Consider the following 20,844-nt stretch of genomic DNA (forward strand, 5'->3'; position numbering starts at 1 on the left):
ACCAATCAAAATGTAAAATTTGTAGAATAGATGAGATGTAAAATGGCAGAGAGGATATCGGAGGCTATTATTATAAAGTATCATCCACACTCCCCCTCCATACTGATAGTATTGAATTAAAACCAGGAAACTACATGACATACTGGATTGCAACAATTGTCACTGTTGTTTTTTCCTCTGTGCCTTTTTAAATTTTATAAGTTCTGATGTGAATTTAGGCCATAAAGAAATATAGCCATAAAGCAAAATGTCTGAAATACATTGATGCACATTTAAGTGCTTTTGAAAATCTTCAAGGAATTTAGGTAACTGAATTTCCAGAAAGACCTAAGGCCATCAAACAACAAGGACGTCAATAAAGTATTAAGAGAATGATTAGATCATTCAGGGCAAATATGCAGATGTTACTGAACTCTGTTAATGCATTTTACTTTACCCACCACTTGACTGGTTCACTTTTGTGATAGCAGAGACAGAAATCAGTAAAATTAAGTAAATGCTGACTTTTTTATTTTAAGAAGCCTTTTTGTTATGATTAAACAGCATGGGAATTGAACAACTATTTTTTTCCTTGAACCAGGGCCATCTTGAGCACTGTTCTCATAAGGCATTCTCCTAGGAGTATTGAGTGAAGACACTACCCCAGGGATTAAAATTACAACATAAAGGATTTGTTAGTAGACCAAAGTCATTGCACTTTGGATGAGTTGGTTTTGTGCTGGGATATGCTACTTACCTGCTGTGGTGGACAGGGATTTAAACCGGGTTAAATGAAACTATGGAAGTAGGGTGGGAGTCAGGAGTTGTATTTGCCATTTTTTGTAACATATTAGAAGTGTTGAGACTTCCTTATGAAGAATGGAAAGCAATAGACTTATTAGGCCTGCTTTTCTAGTATTGCTTTTTTATCTTAAGAGTGAAGCTTTGCTGAGGTGAATGGGAGTACATAATGTTTAATTCAACATACAGTTAGCAAACTAAGTTTTAGGCTACACCAATTATACCTAGGCTATATATCATGGGGTGGTTTATTAGTGCTTTCATATATTATTTGACATTTCTAGTCTGGATGTTGGAGATAAATGCAGTGTGTTCCTGCAGCTGATCCTGTGCTTCTACCAACAGAAGGGATCTAAAGATTTGAAAGGATCACAGCACCATACTCTCCTGAGATTTGTGATTTACACAAGCATTTTTATTCTCTCAATCACAATGGTACCTGCACTTATTTCAAATATCTCCCTTGATGAACCCTGACTAGCAGGGATTGTTAAAGCAGATTAAGCTGCTGGGCATTAAAACCTTGCCAATACTGATTAAAGCCAGACACTTACCTGAGCCAGGCAGTACAGTGCAGAGAATACTGGCTTGAATTGTGGATTCTAGCTCCTCACAGGAAGTTACTGCATCATCACACACTACAGAACTACGGCACTGAAGTTATTAGCTCCTGCCTTTCAGTACACAGTAAACCTCATGCAAAGTTTGGCTATGGAACTCTAGCAGTGTAAAACTGTCTCAAAAACCAATTTAGCTGAGGAGATCCTAGCTGCAAAGAGAGTAAATTGTTCACCATGCTCCTAGAGTATTCATTGGGCACTCTATGAATGAGGTGTTTTGCCTCATCTGCCAGGTAGGTATGGAGCAATTGCAAGTGTCTGAGAGCTCTCTGAAACAGCTGACAGCACCAGACTAATGCCTATTTTTCTGAATATTTTCTATTTTTTTTACAACTAGCACTTTGTTGATATTTCAGGAGTTTTTGTTTTGGGTTACATTTGTGGTGTGAAAGAGAGTAACAAGAATGTGAAGATCTCTACTGATTTATCCATGTCTCTTTACTTCTTTACAGTATTTTATTTGCAGACATTGTGGGGTTCACTAGTTTGGCATCACAGTGTACTGCCCAAGAGCTGGTGAAGCTGCTGAATGAACTTTTTGGAAAATTTGATGAATTAGCTACAGTAAGTACAACCCTGTTTTTTCAATTTAATTTGCCTTTCATTCTGAAAAATGATTCATGAGTTATTCATGTTAGAAATCTGTAATAGACTGATTTGGCCCCACATGTCATGAATTTCTAAAGCTTCAATCTTTTTTTTAATATTTTAGAGAAAAAACAATCTCTTTTAATGGTTTAGGAAAGAAGTGTAAGTGCTATTTTTAAATATACTTTTCTTGCCCCTTCATGCTGTCCATCAGTGTTCTTCATTGGTTTTGTTTGTACAAAACTGAGAAATTTTTTCAATATTTACAATTTTATCCTTCATCCAAAAAAATCAGAACACTGGAAAATATGAATATTGGCAGTATGGCATAAAACATTCTTTGATAATAGGAAGCTAGAGAGTAAAATTCATTCTTCACAGAGAGCACTCCTTCAAACAGAAATGATGGTAGCTTTTAAGGAAGGTTATTGTAGGCAAAATAGGCTCCATATAATAAATTGATGCCTGTGTTTGTGTTGTTGCACTTATATTGTGCTAGATTCCCCAAGGAAGAGAAAATGAGTGAAATGTTCCTTGCCTATAACTCCAAGCAGCCTAATTTGACAAGAACCATTGGACGGGAAATGAGAGGAATTGCTGTGCCAGAAAAAGTCACACATCTTGTTTCAAATTACATTTAACAAGATGTTGAAAATATGTCTTCCCCTGAACAAAGCAGAGCTTCATCAAATCTATCTTCTTTGCCAGCTGTCCTTAAAACCTTCATTGCTGAGAAGTAGCTCTTCCACATAAATTATGCTCCTCTACTGCCTAGCTATTTTGTCTTCAGACTCCATGCAACAGCCTAAAGAAAATATTTGTTTAGGTCCTCAACATAAATAGCATCCACATTTTTTCAGAGCAAACTCATTTTTCTCCTTGGTGCAGCCTTCCTCATGATAGATCTAAAACATGTGGACATTTTGCATCTAAATCTCCATCTTGAGAAACAGCTCTCAAGAACCCCAAGGAGAAAGAAACCTTCAGCTCCACAAGGTCCTAGGGTTGAGAAAGACCTATTCTTAGTTAAGTGGGTTGTCCTTTGATGGAGTGCTTTGCTCTGATTTCCCTAGATGTTCAAGTCATAACAGAAAAAACTTATGTTTTCCCTTTTCTCCATGAAAAGCAGAAGATTAACTTAGATGCTTAGTAGAGATGCAATGGAATTCTAGGGGGCTTAATCATGAATTTTTGTAACCAGTTCACTACTGCAACTACTGGCAGGACCTCATAGAGAGCACAAGTCCTTAGCCCAGAGTACTTCATAGATTATGCCTTAGAAATAAAAATGAACGTCCATTTAGACAGTCATTTGCAAGAGCTTAAATGGTTTAGGAAGTTCAAATATCCGTCTTACTTTGATTGCATTTTAATTATATGTCAACCAGACACCTAATAAGCTCTTTTAAAATTTACAATGCTGTCATTTGTGGAGTCTTTTTAGCCAGGGATTACAGAGCCATGTAACAAGAGGGGAGTACTGTAATATAACACAAGATCACACGTGTGCACACAGAAATGCATAATCCTATGATGTGTCATGGCCAGGGAGGTGGCTGCCCTACCATGGTTGTTCCCTTAGCCATGGCCATGGGCAGCCAGTGAAGGTGTCATTGACACCAGAAGGCAGGTACCAAGCAGGTGCCAGCCTTTGGTGCAAGGCTGGTTGAAGAAGCAGTTTGGAGATTGCAGAAGAGCAAAAAAGCCTTAGTTTTTTTTGTTTCTTCCCATTAAACAAGAGTAGCTTTGTGCAGTCTCAGACTGCCCCTGCTGATAGTCATCCTGTATTACATATTATTAATAAATGCTTCAAGCAACTGATTTTTCAATGAGGTCTTCAGATGCCTTGCAATCAACCTTTGATACTATAGCTAGCTTTCAGTTTGTCCTTCTTCAGTTTACTCATAAGAGTGACAAATTTTAATGAGATATAATCACTTGCATTATGCTGTCATGGTCAAAGTTCTATTATATTTTGATGCAGTTTAGACATGTCCCAAATATTTTACTTGTAACATGTCATCTTAATAGAAAAGAGGAGGCAGTTCTGCAGCATCCTGAATTTTAATGAAAAATGTTTGATTTTTAGAGAAGTTTCTAATTTCTTAAATTGCTTTTTTCTTTGGTATATTTTTTTTCACATATTTCCTGCATCTAATCTACATGGAGAATTAATTATTTGTCTTTAGAGATTCAGATATTTCCCTTTCAGCATCCACATTTCTGCATCTTGGAATTCTAAGACTTTTCATTTACAAGCTGACAAGGAAAAAGAATTTTAGGTGCTTTTCAAAGGACATCACTAGAAGAGGGTTTTAATATTCTGAATGAAAGTTCTCATTTCTTCATGCTACTTTTGGTATCTCATCTATTAGGCAGACTGGTACCACTTCCTTGTTTTTTCTGTTCACAGTTATTTATACCTCCAGGCTTTGTCAGACTGAATCTATTTTTATTTCTTTCCATTTTAATTTAGTGTCCTTCCCTGATTGTCTTCTTAACATTTAACAATTTTTACTTTGCATATTTCAACATTACTGAAGTGTCTCTTGCTACCAGTTCAAGCTCAAATATGCTGAACTGAAAAACATTGTTTCTGAGCCTTAGGCAAAGAATCAGTAGATAATATTTTTAATCAGCTTGTGTGTTTTTTAACTGTGTCAAGAACAGTTAGTTCTTTGCTGAGCATTGAACTAGATTTTCCTAGAAGTAATCACTCTAAAAAAATTTTTATATTGCATCTGTGGAATGCTTTTAGTTTATATTAAGAGAATTATGTATTTTTAAAATATGAAATAAGCTAAGTTTTGTCGACTGTTTAAGATGGGAAAATTAGTGCTGGAAAGCATAAGTATAAACTTAGAGCATCTAACCCTTCTTTGTGAAAATTTCTGGGCACTGGGGGGCAGGATATTTATAAGTGCTAATTTTAAGGAGACTTTTCTCCTCAGTTTCCCTTGAAAGTCAGCACAGACACAGGATCCCACTGAGGCAGATCACCACATAAGTTTAAACCCAGTTCTGAACAGCCATCTGGAGATGTCTCCTGGAGAGACCTAAGGACGTAAACTTTCTTAAAGGAAAGTGTTCTCAGTCAATATGCCTGTAACTCTATAGGATCAGGGAATAATGATTGGAGTGAAGCTGAAGTGAGTGTCTGGGAACAATTTTCAAGGGGAAAAATTAACATTGCACACTTTATGGTAGGAGCATATAAATAGGCAAGTACCCCAGAGAGTAGGTCTTGCCTTTTTTACAGTTTATTTTAGATAAGAGGATATTGTGCTTGGTATGCTAATCCTTTGTCACAATTCTTTTCATAATTTGTATGCTTGTAGCAAATTACCAAATTGTTCCTGAGTTTGTATACTGCAAATGTGAAATTTGCATTTTTGTATAGGACTGTACTGAATTGTTCCAATCAGCCTCAGGTGTTTGAAGTGTGGGCATATATACTGACACTTCTTGTGCTGACCTGTTGTGCAGTTAGCATAGAGAAAAGTACTTCTGGAATCTGGAAAAATACCTATTTCCTGAAATTTAGAGCTTAATTTTTCAGCATTTTATGGTGTATTTGGTTTAGGCTTGCTTTTCCTGGAATGTATCTTCATCAAAAGAAAGAATCTGAAAGAATACTTAATAAAACCTAGGAAGGAGACAAGCATGTGTGTCAGTCATGATTGTATAAGATATTCTTGCTGAGATCCTTTTTAAGTAAGATTCCAAGTAAATTAAGATATATGATTGTTGCATAGGTTTTCACTCTCCAGAACTAAAAACATTTTAATATTCTAGTTTCATAAAATTATACTCCATGTGAAGTAGGGAAAGCATTTATTGTAAGAATGAAAATGTAGACAAAATTTAGGTCATTTGAGGTCAGCATATAGAATTGCCAATAAAATTGAGGGAAAGCATTTGAAACTAATATAATCCTTTTTTATAGCTGTCCTGAATAATTCTGCATTTGTTCATGCATAATGTGGCTCCCATAATGGTAGATAATTTTTAATGACTTTACAAACACATTACTAAACTAAAAGCTTACAAATGCTCACCTGGGGATGGCCAGCTTTCCCCAGTCAGAGCCTATCAAGTAATTTTCTGTGGCACTTCCTATACCACACTTGTTTTCTTTTCATATTTTCTGCCACTGTAGAAACTCTTCTTTTTATTTGCTAACCCTTATTGCAATAAGTATGTCTCCATTACTCTGCTAAATTGAACTCTATGGAGTATTGCAGTTAGCTCATTCTCAAGGCTTTTCATGTTGGGACTAGCAGATGCACAAGAACTAATGTTAGTTATAAAGCTACTATGTGCAGTATTTATTCAATTAAAAGGTTATTAAAATAGTTGTTTCAGTTTTTAAACATACACTTCAAAACCTGAGGGGAAAATGGTAAAATATGTATGTAGTAATTTACAGGGTTCAGTGGAATTTTCTAATAGGCTGGACAACTTTCATAAGTACATTATCACTATTGGCACTATTATCACTATATTGCAATATAATAGAGCTGATGGTAATGTCCTTGTCACTTCATTACACTTAGGATTTCACTATGAAGTTTATGTGAGAGGATGGCTTCAATAATCTCTCACATTGTGGCCCACATTCAATATAGTTATTAAAATAGATTTGGATGCTACTCAGAGAAACCCTGTTGCTAGATCTCTTCTGTTTTACTGATAAAAAAAGAAATATGATAAGTGAAATTGTCTGCCATTAATGAAAGTTGCAGATGGCAACTGCAGATGAGTAAACTGTGTCCAGCTCGGGGGCACTCAGCACATGAGAAACCAGGATCTCTTAGAGTGGGTCCAGAGGACAATAACAGAATAATTAGAGGGCTGGAGCATCACTCCTGTGAAGAAAGACTGGGACCATTGCCTAGAGAAGAAGGCTCCAGGGAGATCTTAACGTAGTCTTTCAATAAATAAAAGGGGGCTTTTTAAAAACTCAGCAAGGATTTTATCAGGATCTGTAGGACAAAGGGGCAAAAAGTTTTAAACTAAAAGTTTCAAAGGGGTATCAAGGTAGAGTTCTAAAGAGTTTTTCATGTCAATCTAAACCCATGTTTTCCTCTTTTTCTGCACCTAGCTGTGTCTTTTGAGAATACTGCTACTGTCTAGGAGACATTCACTCAGTTGTAATTTCCATGGAATGCTTTCAGTTTTGTTTTTCTCTAAAGATCTTTGATGCACAAAACTGTTACAGCTGAGGGAAAAAAATAGAAATATTTTTTTATATTTCACTTAACTTTAGAAGAGAATGAAATACATTAAGAAAGTGCAAATGACAAAAACTGTAAAGTGATTGCTTACAAAGAATCTCTTCCTGTCATCATGCACTGAACTTAACAACTTGGTACAGCACTGCTTAGTTACATTATACAGCCTTCCAACTAACACCATTTTTTTTAAGACTTTGAAAGAGGGTGATTTGTCCTTCACAATTTCTGTAACAGCCAAACACTGTAGTATGTTCTCCCAAGGCACTTGCAGCAGAGAGACAGTCACTATATCTCTGCTTAAAGGAAGGAGTGGAGTAGTAATGCCAGAAATAGTTATCAACACCCAGATATCTCATACCAGTCTGTATTCCAATCTTTTGGAAGGTGGGAGCTCAGAACTGGAGTCTCACCCACAGCTATCTGGCTGAGCCACTTTGGTTAGTACTGCAGGGAATGAATATTTAAATTTGCCTTTATCCCATATGCTGTGTATATATGCGAGATGACGTAGGTAAACTTGCAGAACTCTGTGTCTGCATGTCATACATGCACATCTTCACATATTTATGGATGGATGCATATATCTGTACTGTGTGATAGCCAACATGTAGGCTTTTATGATTTTTGTTCCAACCTAATAAACAACTGTAATGAAATTGAATAGAGACATCATTTCATCTTCAGAGGATGTAGCAGAAGATACAATTCTTTCAGCAAGTCTTTTGTGTATGCACACACATCTGTAGTAAATGATAATTTCTAGAGTGATTCAAAGCTTTCTAATCCAATTTTCTACTGAGATTAATAGCATTTTGGCAGAAACAGCTATAAATATTAAATATGCTGCACATGCTATAACATTGCAAATAAGATGCAGTGGTAACAGTGGTAAATCCTATTTTGTCCTCTCTCAAGGCCTCTTTGGAAGCAGAATGAAGTTCTAGGTTTGTGAAGAGAGATAAATAAGGAATGCATTTTTCATCATTCCTTTTTGTCTTCAGGGAGTTTTAGATATGCTTTAAGTATTTTTCCTCAGTAGTCATTTTATACAGTAGTAACTAAGAAAGGTCTGTGACTGTCATGTGGTTAGCCTGGATTATTGAGTTATGTCTTGGGTCCCTGAGGATAAGAGGGACAGCTGGTGTAACTGCGTGTAGTTCCCCTGAAACACATAATGCCATCTTGATTAATATGGATTGAAAATTTGATCCCCTGTGCCTACCTGATAAAGACAATTCAGAGGATTCCTGCAGCAAAGGAAGCTGTTGGAATGGGTGGGGCTTTCCAAGTGAAAGTGACTGATAATCCAAGAAGAAAGAGATGACAAATACGAAGGGAAAAAACCCCATAAATACTTCCATGAAGGCTCCTTTTCTGAGGGTCACTTATTCTTATTTTGTCTCATTGAACGTGTGTAAGGGAAGGTGACCGTGACCCTCTGTGGCACTGCCTGGCCCCAGTGATGAAGTTCTTGACAGCAGAGCTAAAAGACTCATCTGTTTCCTTCTTCAGCCCTCATAGTTCACTGTTTTGCCCCGAGTTTATTCCACTTCAGTGAAAGCTGAGCAATCAAAAATTTGCATTTAATGGTTTCCCTCTATCGTGACTTCTCTTCAATGTGTGAAGAAAATATTGAGCTAGCAAAATTTTTTTCAGAGAGTAGGGCAATGTTTTTCCCCCCACAGAGGCATGCTGGGGTTTTGAGCCCCAGAACTGTTTTCTGTGCTGCCAGTGCATACATCTCATTCCACTTTTCTGCTGCATGTTGGGCTGCTCCTGTACTAATTTGCATCTATGCCTATCAATATCCAGAGATCTCACCACAGCTGAAGTCTGACATATAACAAGGATGTCAAAGCCTTCCCTGAATCTATAAGTCCAGGCCTAATAAATCTCCTCCCTTTTTCCCCAACATTTAAATGGTGAACCTGAACATGGCTTTGGTTTTCTATTTTCTTTTCTTTTTTTTTTCTTTAAGACCCTAACTTTGCAATAACTAAGCATTGTAAGAAGTGATCAAACTCATGTTCCCATTTATGTAGGCTAAGCAAAACAAAATATTACTATTTCTAAAGTCCATAGCATTATGAGGGATTGCAAGTCTGGTAGGGTGTGAGTTGGGGGAAACACTACTTATGCATCTCTTTGTAAGCCTTATTAACCCTTTGTCTTACTCTGCAAAGCATGACCAAATCCACATTGGCTGGATATGGTACAGAAACCTTTTGAACCTTAGATGGTGCAGTTTTTATTAAGAATGGCCCAAAAATGTCTTTCTAATTTATGGATAATTAAAGTCACGCCTGCTCATAGGTTGTGATTCCAGGAGGTTAGGACAATAACAGTCTGAAAAGCATACCTGCAGATCAGGTTACTTTAGACTTGATGATAAAAAAATGGATGACTATAATAAGCCTTAAATGTATTGCAATTAAGTTACACAGGATCAGACTCGGCCTTGGCACAATTCCACTGCAGCCTAAGGAGTTCAAGACAGAGTCCAATACTTACTTTTAAAATCCTGTGTTTTAAAGTTGTAGTCCATCTGACCTTCCTCTTTGGCTCACTCTTGTAGGAACCACATACCATGGTGACACTTGACTCTGTACAAATACATAGATTGTTGCAATGACAGCAGGAAGACCAGGGATTCATTCCAGCATTAGTATCTGCCATCTCCGAAATAAATAAAAAATTTAAAGAAACTCTTCTCCTGCCAGACAGAGTTACAAGCAACAAAAGTTGATCTTGATTTTGAATCTATTCTCATAACAATTACTTACTTGGATAGCCTATTAATAAAAACAAAGTTCCAGCAGTGATAATAAGGATTGTTGCAATCTCACACGTGAGAAAGATCCTCCTTTAAAAGACTTTGCACTTATGCAGTACAATCTCTTTGTTCTAGAGAACATCTCACTGTCATACTTATGGGTTTTGCTGGGAGAAGTCTGACACCTTCTTTATTATTTCTTTGAGACAACATATATAAGTGTATATGTATTTATGTATAATCTTTTTTTACAAACTGTAAAATCTTTTCCCTTTTTATTAAAAAATATCGTTATCCTGGATATATCAAAGATTTGTCTTGTGTGGTACAAGAATTCTGAATTTTCAGTTTTTCAGTCTGAGTTGACAGACTTCACTCTTTAGGCAAAGTGTATTAAATGAAGGACTGCAACAACAACAGAACCTCAGAGTTGTTTGCAGCAAAGCAGCCCCCTCCCGCTTCCCTGGTCTTACATAACAGATGGAATAAACTGCTTTATGAAGTGCTTTCCTGAAAGTGTGAAGAAAGCTCTTAGTAACTTCAAAATCCTCTGCTTTCTGCGTTGGGCTTCCACTACACAGTGCCTGACCCTGTGACTGACAGTTCTGCCCGAGGGATTTCTGCTGATCCACTTGGAAACGTCTTAGTGAGGCACCACAGGTGGGCAAGCTGCCTGCCTAATGCAGTGCTGGCAGTCTCTAGCGCTTTTTATCATGTCCATAAAACCAAATTACCTGTTGTTTCTAAACAGACATTGCTTGTGTCAGTTGTGACTGGAATTTGTAACTATCACACATGAATTCATCAGCATCACAACTGTGAAAGATATTGACAAGAGAAGGATTTTCTGGAAGTTGCTGAGGAAATATAACAAAGACAGAGGAGGAGGTTTTTTATTGGTTTGCATATCAGTCTGTAAAAAGATGGCTTTTTCAAAACTGCACTGTGGCTTTCTCCTGGAAGTGTACCTCACATGTCAAAAAAAAAGAAAACAACAATTTTTCTAGAGATTACTGTATATTAATTGATAAAGCAGGACAGTGAGGATAATACCTGAAAAGAAACAAACAGGCTAGTGATTTCAAAACCAGCAGGTTATTTAGCCATATGTCTTCCATCAAGATAAATATCTCTCCAGAAAATACTGTTGCACCTATTTTCTTCTTTTATTTTTCTCCTGCACAAATAAGAATTTGTGGCAATGGAGTAAACTCCATTTTGTTTTGGTTTGGTTTTTAAATTTTATTTATTTAACTGTCTACCAGGCTGTTGTCAAGTCATTAGAAATTAGTAATTTGTCAGGTAGACACTAATAGGAGAGGCTGATTGATTAACATTTATGTGTTGTTCCCCCCAGATTACTGAAATGGCTTTTCTGAATAGCTTTCCTGAGGGTTAAATAGCCATTGCCTGGCCACAAATCATGCATACCAAATTGAAAGATGAAAAGACCCTTGTAAAAGATTTTGAAGTATAGGCCAAAACTGAATTTATTTTGGAAAGCAGGCTTCGGCTTTAACTACTGAGTATACTCTAGTGCTTCAAGACCTGCCCAAAATTGAGGGGGGATGGGGGAAGTCTTTTTTCAGGAGTATAATCTAGTGGTATCTAGTAAAATATTTTGTGGTTTCCATTAAAAAACTGTAGTGATTCGTGTTCAAAAACCTTGAATTAAAAGGACTGTTCTTTATCAACAGAGATATTGAGATCTGCATATTGCTTTGTGCACATTGATAATTTTTTACTTATATAATAGCATTTAGCAAAGGATTTCAAAAAAGTCTGAGTAAAATTGGTGAGGCATTTTTTGCTATAGGCTGCAGGAACACTGTTAGGGCCCTGGTGATAATCCTTCTAAAAGAATTAGGCTTGTATTCAATAAAATATATATTAGCAATGATAATTAGTGGAATATTTAAAATCCTGATGTACAGAAGAGCAAATGTCAAGTAGTCACAACTGGAAAAGCCTTTTCTGCTACTTAAGCATCCCCAAAAAGACAGGTCTCCTCTTTGAGGTGAGATCTGAATTTGCAGTTTAATTTATAAAAAGAAGTAGACAAGCCAACTTTCCCAAACTGTGCCTTCTTCCATGCATGAACAGAGGTAATTCTTATTTATAGTACTTGTTCAATGCTGAGTAACATTTACAAAGTAGAAAGGCATGGGAATGCCTTCAGCAGGAAGTGTGTGTAGCAGCAAGCCTCAAATGCTGGTGTACACGGTGATATGTCAGAGAGAAAAGGATCACTGTAGGCACAATCATTGCTTCTGAGCTGGAGTGTGGGTAATGATGTGGTCGACTCAGGAAGGCTTTAATTCTTGTAGGCAGGAGACTGGATGAAAATATATGTCTGCATGAGGAGCTGAATGAGTATGATTCTATGATTAGGTATTTTTTTCCCAGAAATTTTAAAGTCCATCATCACCACCCTCTCTTTTTTTTTTCCCTTCCTGTGTTGCTGAAGTCTATATTGCACACTGCTGGGAAAAGAATCAAACTTTTGTGGATTCACTCCCATCATATTCACAACAGTTAATTTTTCGTGGTGTTTACTGGAATAATCCCAGCTTTGTAAAGTGGATTCATTTAATCAGGTTCTTTACTTTTCTGTGCCAAACTCTAAATGGGTAGAAGTTGCCATAGTCTAGTTACAAAAGATACCATCATCTCTTCATGTCTCCTCATAGTTTATTAGTTAAAGATGTTGCTCTTTTAAAGGCATTTTGTTATGTGCTCTCTGTTTAGAAATTGACTTTCTGCTCAGATGGATGCAGCAATTATCACATGCCATCATTTTTGGCTTTTTTTTTTTGATGAGAGAGTTTTTACCAGAGTTCTTTGGCTGTAGAAATTAAACTCCATGCAAATAGAAGATAAATTTGATTGTAATGCAAGCTGACTAACTTCTCATCTGCAAGTCTGTCATGCTGATTATGTTGTATTGCAAACTGTGGTTTAAGAATAGGTAATGCAAAAATGTGTGTACCTTTACAGATAAATAAATAATCTTTTCTGGTGAATTTGAACTGAATTTGAAACAAAAGCTTCTCAGAATGTAAGCATTTCCCAATATCCAGCAGTAGTTTGGCCACAGTCCTTTGGTTTGAGTTCATATAGAAATGAAGTCTCATTGCAAATCTTGAAATTATATTAACCTAGCATGAGGGCAAGGCAATAACATTTGTTCAGAACTGTATCTTTAAGCAGTGTTAACCCATGTGTGTTGAACAGTGCAGGGTTGATGTCCAGTATATATGTGTCTATTCTTAAATAAATCAACAAATGTGTGTCAGCTGTTGTGTACTGGGAACCCAGATTTCATGAGCTGTAAATTGCCTCCTTTGATCACAAAAAGATTCTCTGAATTATTGCGTAGTATTGGAAAAGATTTTTACCCTGTTAGTATTGAAATATTTATATAAATAGTAAAACTTTTCCCATTCTGTTTTTATGAAAGGAAAATCATTGCAGAAGAATAAAAATCCTAGGGGACTGTTACTACTGTGTATCAGGATTGACCCAGCCCAAAACAGATCATGCCCATTGCTGTGTTGAAATGGGACTGGATATGATTGACACCATCACGTAAGTACCATGCATGGTGAACCCAGACAGGAGTGCTGCAACAGCTCCACGGTGGTGCTCAGGAAGTGTGCTCTCAGACAAATGCCAGGGTCAGCCAGCACTACTCACCTGGCAAGTCACACTCTTGCATTCAGGCCACAGGACCCTGATTTCAGAAACGACATTCAGGAACTCTAGACATTGATTTTCCACTCCATTTAATCACTGTAAGAAGTAAGTGTACAAATTGAGTATGTAGAGGCACATACATGTTCTGAATAGGTGGTAGAAAGAAAACTGGAAACAAGAAAATGTACCCTATTGCCTATTGCCACAATGAAGGGAGGCAAATGTGCTGCTTTGCAGTGATAAACACTGCTCATTTTGTACACCAGCATGTAAAATCAAAACCAGTCCTGATGTATGCCTGTTGTATATATGTGTTTTCAGTCTCAGAATCGTAGCCTGTTGATTATTCCATTTTAATGTAATGTTTAAACCTTTCATTTATTCTGCTTTTCAGAAATGTAACATGAAATTTACCTTGCTGCTCAGATTTTTGTTTACTCTTGAGAGGTCTACATTGATCATTATTTTGCCAAGGCAAAAAATATGGATGTGAGGGAAGTGTGAATGAGCTTTTAGCTGAAGCTGGAGATCTATTTCATTACATAGGAAGGAAAGGATAAAGATGGAAAATTTCTTCACTACTGTGAAGAAAATTTCCACTACTGTGGAAAATTTCTTCACCACTTCTCCTTTTCATTTGCTAAACATACTACAAAATCTCTCAGAGCATGAAAACTTGGGTAAAATAATTCACTTTCTCCCTTATTCAATGCGAGTTCATCACATTTGTAAGCATTGTAAAATTGATAAAAAAACTTTTTAATCTCTTAATCTATAATTTCTGATAGTCTATGATATGAAACCCTAAAAGAATATGTGTATTCTTTCAGCAGAATATGGATTCTCCATTTATAAGGAAACCCTGACCTTTGGAAACATAGCTATATGTACAGGTCTTGTACACATTTTCCTAAAGCCTTTTGGTTTGTTTGGGGTTTTTTAAAATTCCTGGAAAGCAATAAATGATGCTGTGATTCTTTTTTAAACCTAGCATTGATCTTTAATTTGTTAGTTGTGCTGTATTTCATGTATACAAATAAGGTATTAGTATAGCTGTTGGAACTTTCCTCTTTAGAATGTTTCAGTTTTACTATTAGAAATGAACATGTTCCCTTTTTAGGGTATTTTTTATTGCCTACTGACATGATAATGTAAACTTGGAAAGGGAGTTGACTGAGAAAAGAATGAACTGGGGCTGTTCAGCCTGCAGAAGAGAAAGCTCAGAGGGATTCTTATCAATGCACACAAATACCTAGAGTGAGGGAATAAGGAAGACAAAGCCAAACTTTTCTCAGTGACATCCAGCGCCAGAATGAGAGGAAATGGGCACAAAGAAGTGTAAGAAATTCAATTTCATTAGAAGAAAAACTTTTTTTTACTGTGCAGGTAGTCAGATACTCAATAGGTTCCACTGAAAAGTTGTGGCATTTGTGCCCTTGGAGAGATTTAAACCCAGCTGGGCACAGTTCTGGACAAACTTCTGTAGCTGGCTGTTCTCTGAGCAAGTATGTTGGTCTAGATGATTTCCAGAGCCCTGTCGCTGTCGAGGCGGTTACGACACAAAGCAGAGACTACAAGCAGTCTCAGTTGGTAACTTTTTATTTTTGAACATGGTTGATTTTTTATACACTGTTTAGTTGTTTATGGTTTTTTTACTTGTACTATTGGTTACTATACATTAATATGATTTTATTGGTGTAACGTAGGGTGACTTAACTAACTTTTTAAAAATACTTTGTTTAGCTGCAAAGGTGTTATTATTTTTCTGTTTTTTTTTTTTTTTGGTCTTTTTGGTGATAGCTTTGGAGAGAGCTTTTTATTAGCTTTTTTTTGCTTCTTCTCGCTCTTTTCTTGCTTCTTTTCGCTCCTTTAGCTGACAGGCCCGCTGTCAGCCCCTTCCACAGAGCCCCTTGCAGCATCAGCAACTTTGCAATTTTATGTGGAAGTGCTGTAGTATGTTATCTAGGCATGTTTAGTCACAAGTTATACTAGAAGATAACTGGCCATTTCAGGATTTAATTTTTTTAAGAATTAATAAATTTTAGGTCTTTTGTGTAGTTAGTGGTCAGAGCAAGGTGAGAGTGCAAGATGGGCTAGAGGCAAGGTTTCAAAACAATGCCAGATCTACTCGAGGTTGTTTGATAGCGAGGGATATATTCTGCATTCTTTGTGCATAAGCACAATTAGTCTCTCTCCTTCACAGAAACCGAAGTTAGATGCCCCAGACTAATTTGTTTTAAAATGTGTTTAGTAAATGAAAAGGAGAAATCAAGAGCTTCTGACAGTAAAGTTGGAATGCAGAATTTTATATTGTATTGGTATGATTATTAAGCTTTGTTTATCAGTTCCATCAGATAGAAAGTCACATGCCCCTTTCATGCAGAGGTGGATGCCAGCTGGTAGTCTTTTTAAAGTCCATTCACTTTACTGTAAAATTCAGGTCTTGGCATTATAAATTTATGCTTGGAATTTGTCATTCCTAGTGATAAGTTTGATATACTGATATATAATACTGATATTTTGGTTCAACAGTGGATACAAATTGTATTAAACAATTCTTGGGCTCAGTACAGCTACTCCTCTTAGGAGATGAGATGTGGTGAAATGACATACTTATTTACCTGCATTCAATAATGTTGCGGAGCAAGAGGTAATCTGTAATGTTTCCAATTGGAAATAAAGAGATTCTGAGTGAGCAGTATATAAATACCATATTTTGGACTGGGTCAAAATACTCAGGTTAACATTCATAAACTTTTCAAAACTTTAATGGAATCCATAATCATTCCTGCTGTCACACAGACAGTACATTTTCATGATGCTCCTTCTGTTAACGCATTACTAGGATGCCACTTTAGTACTGACCCAGTGGGAATTGCATCACCAGCTGCATCACTGACTGTGTGCAGTAGCAGGGAGCATGACACAGAAGGAGCACATCTGTGGATCACAGCAACTGCTGCTGACTGTTAGTCCAACATACTCATACTGTGGTGAGGAGGGGATGGGTTACTTTAGGATAAGTCTCATCTCACCTTCTGATTGGATGTTGTTGTTGTTGCTTGTGGGCTTTGAAGGGGTCTGAAGGAAACTGAGGTGCATGAACTTTTACTCCTTGAGAACTGGGCAGTCCAGTGGGGTTTATCAGCTATTTGCTGTGACACATAGGTGATTTTATCTTGAATGGATCACTCTACCTAATGCAAATGACTCCACCAGTCATCATGTAAAACCTCACAGATGGAAGCTGGGATTATTTGCACCTGGGAAGGTTTTTGCACTGGAGAGGTTGATCCTTGAACTCTCTCCTTTCAATGGGTTTGGTCATTGGCTGACCAAAAGCACCAGGAAAGGGACAGGAACTATAGCAGCCCATTTGCATAAGTCCAATGGAAATATCAAGATTTCCTGTGTGATTTTTGTCTGAGGAAATAGACAGAAGCATTGACTTCCCTAATGTCAACACTCTTGAAGCTTTTCCCCTGGTCATCCAAAAGTCCAGGGCCTGGAAACATTTGAACTGGCAGGAGTGAATTGATGTCAAGTCTTTAGAGAACCAGCAGCTGCATTTTTAGGAAGCTGTCTACCAGTGGCAAAAGCTTCATCAGCTTGCACCTCTGCCCGAGCAAGCCAGCAGCCCTTCAACAGCCCTGTCTCTCTGTCCTAGTGCTCTGCTGCAGCTGAGCAACACTCTGAGGAGCTCTATCTAATTGAACCAAAAATCACATCTATGCCTTTAAGCAGGAAACATTCATTTCTGCTGATATTTTTAGACTTAAGGAAAAGACCTAAGTAATTATAAGAAATGGCGTGCAGAGTTTTTTTGTTTCAAACTAAATGCTCAGGAGCACGGGTCTGGAGCTGTTCTGCAGGTAATCTAAATTACTTTCATGGCTTGTAGCAGCACATAAAATACTTGTAGTTGAGGCAACTAAAATTTAAAGACTTTGTAGGATACTTGAGCTGTCAGGGTAGATGCTTTTCTTATTAGTCAGTTCCTTAGACTTTGAGCACAGTTGGTTTAAATAGAAAATGTTTTTTTGATTTCCATTTGTTTCTGGGCCTACTTTTGTGTTAACATTTGGAAAACTTAAGTATAGGAACCTATGAGAGAATAAGTTATAATTAATAATTTATTTGAGAAACTCCTTTTTCCTGTTCCTGGCTTGTTTGTGAAGCGCTGATATTTTGTCAGAAATGTATTTATAATTTAAAATACCTTACTGGACGTTTTTGTGATATTTTATTGTAGAAATGTTGATGTTGTTTAGGAACATGATCATTGCAATGCTCTGAATTTAAATTTGAAGCCTCTTCTTTATATATTATCTAATATTACTCATTTTGGATAGTTCAGTGGGGTTTATTTATGGAAATTTTCTGCATAAAAAGCACAAAGGTCTACAAGATAAACTCAAAAAATGTAATGAACTTCTCATGAGCTTTTTTTTCCTACTCAAATTTAATAATGATGAAAGCAACTCTGAAACACATTGTACCTTCTGGGGAAGATGTAGAAATGTATTCTCAGTTTAGATTTTTGACTAAGTGACTATTTATGGGAAGTTTTTGCTCAAAACATAAAGTTCTTTCAGATTTTGCTTTCTGGTTCATTGGTGCATTATACAGTTCAGCTTATTTAACAAGGAGTATGATCAGCCATGTTGTATTTCTCTGCTCATCTTTCTTCATTTACTTTTTGTTATTCTATTAACATTTCTAAAAGGGGACTAAATTTACCCCAGTCAGACAAAACAATGTCAAAACCTTGAGTGAACTTTATCAGTGTCTGGACTCATTGTCTTTCCATAGATATTTAGTCTGAGGTTTTGGGTTTTTTTGGTTTTTTTTTTTTAATGGAGGAGGGGGGAGGGAACCAACAAAAAACCCACACTCATTTGTGAACAGAGAAACCTAAACTTTGGCAGATTCATTAATTAAGATTATTACATAGGTTCTTGATTATGCAGGAGGATACAGGCAGGGAAGGTGCAATCCTGAAGGGCTTTGTCTTGCAAGGTGTGGCCTTGGTGTAAGGTCAATCTGTTAAAGACACAATACACATGCTCAGGTGAAGATGCAAAGTGTGGTCACTTGTTGTTAGGTGGCTTATGGTATTAGGGTCTTTCATTTCCTCAAAGATCTGTCAAACCGTGTGCACAACAAAGCTTTGTGACGCTAGAATCATTTTAGGACTCCTCAAAGTCATATTGAAGGCTTGACTGGGAGCAGATACTGAGGGAGGGAGAGCTGACTTGCAGTGAGTAGGAATAGGACAAGGAAATATTTAATCTTTCAGAAAGCTGTGCATAAGCCTTTCTGTGCTGTTGCATAGAATATGACTGAAAAATGTGTTATGCTGAGATTCCCTGCGGAGATCAAAGAGATTGCCATGTTACTGACATTATTGATGGCTGACATGGAATGTACCTTCATAGGTGAAGGGTTTCTTATGTAAATTGAGGCCAGGTATCTTTGCTGCACATCCCACATCTTGATCTATGCTGACCTTTCTGTTAATTGTATTTAAACAAGTACAACTTCTGAAATAGCTGAAAAGTCTTTCTAAAGGCATCTCTGCAAAATCCAGTGTAGGTGGATGACACTTGAAAAAAAAGTTGGTCAATGAAGGCCAAGGGAAAAGGATAGCTAGAGTCCCATTTTAAGGTCTTCTTCAATTAAATGCATTGGAAAATTCAAATTAGGAAAGTGAAGAGAAAATAAATTCTTACAGTGATAGTCAGTTTCCTTTATTCAGATATAATATCACTTTTTGGACAGCAACTGGACTGTGGAATGACAGGTGTTTGTCTAACAGAAAGACCTGAAAAAGTCTATGTACAGTGTTATTAAATAACATGTAATATTTAAGACTGTTAGTTTCAAAGTGCCTTTTCAGTGTTCACAACTTTGTGCAGAGTGCAAGTCGTAGCATGCCCTTCATTCACAGAAATGAAGAATCTTTCCTTATTGTGGCACAAAAAAAAATATCATTTCAATAACAGTTTTGCAGATTAATTCATCCTTTACCAGCTAGGCAGTGAAAAATCTCTGAACATTAGATTTCATTTACAGGCGCAAGACTAGTCACAAGTTGTTTTAGTGCCACTCTTACAGGAGCACTGGAACAATATTAGTGTTTATAATCACTCTGCTGTTCTTACAGTGATTTATAACTTTTGTCATTTTCTTTGTCCTGCACTCTAGTAAGGGTAATTGAACAATTAGAACATAATAGATTGGGAATAATTATTTATACATTGGCAACCTCAATTAGTGCTTCTTTTCTCACAGAAATGGTCAAGAAATTTAGAAATACTGATATTTTGGTCCAACAGTAATTAAAATATAACCAATAATTTTTTTTTTTTTGAACTGCAATTAGGGCTTTGAAACTAGTGAAGATAGAGGACAGTACCTGAATATTCCATTTCAGGTTTTATAAGATGCTTTCCATTGGGTCATGTGTAAATATATGTGTGAATTTTGGGAGGAGAGAAAATTAGGAGCAGTCATCATCTAAATATTAATTCTGATGCTGTCCATTACAGATCTGTTGCAGAAGCCACAGAGGTTGATCTCAACATGAGAGTTGGATTGCATACAGGCAGGGTGCTTTGTGGGGTCCTGGGTCTCCGAAAATGGCAATATGATGTCTGGTCAAATGATGTGACATTAGCTAATGTAATGGAAGCTGGAGGACTGCCTGGGTAAGTCTGAAAAAAAAAGTAGGGGGAAAAAAAAATAGAAAACTCTATGGGTGAAGAATTTCTTCCATTTTTAAGGTATTTGCAAAATAGTTGTTATTGATGAAAATGATTGTGTTTGGCAGGAGCAATCAATGTATCGTGTGATTTATCCTGTGGAATTTTCCAAATGGTCTTGATATTTGTATAAGTTATAGGTTAGATTAGAAGTAAAACATTTTAAAACAAAATCGTTTTTAGTAGTTGCTGAATATAAAAGTAGGAATGAGACAATATCAGAAATGTAAGAATGCTAGACTTTGATCATTTCATGTTACAAAAGTAAAACCCTGTAGCCTTTCCAGGAAATGTTTACCCTTGCACACCTCTACACTTTGAGGGGGGGAGGGGGATGCCTTGCTCCTTTTACATGACCAGATTTCCAGCACTAGTTGTATGCTGTA

At 36.7% G+C, this 20,844-nt stretch overlaps 1 protein-coding gene across 1 annotated transcript in view; it reads left to right on the forward strand.

Moving 5' to 3' along the window:
* ADCY1 (adenylate cyclase 1) overlaps positions 1–20,844 on the forward strand; it is a gene marked incomplete at both ends in the record, with an annotated part of 143,433 nt that overhangs the window by 74,534 nt on the left and 48,055 nt on the right. The window contains 3 exons of the mRNA XM_084226822.1: positions 1,853–1,964; positions 13,459–13,586; positions 20,246–20,404. Of these exons, the coding sequence (XP_084082948.1) occupies positions 1,853–1,964; positions 13,459–13,586; positions 20,246–20,404 (399 nt within the window). The remainder of the gene's footprint in view (positions 1–1,852; positions 1,965–13,458; positions 13,587–20,245; positions 20,405–20,844) is intronic.

Source organism: Fringilla coelebs (assembly GCF_963513975.1).
Source record: "Fringilla coelebs genome assembly, chromosome: 1".
NCBI lineage: Eukaryota > Metazoa > Chordata > Aves > Passeriformes > Fringillidae > Fringilla > Fringilla coelebs.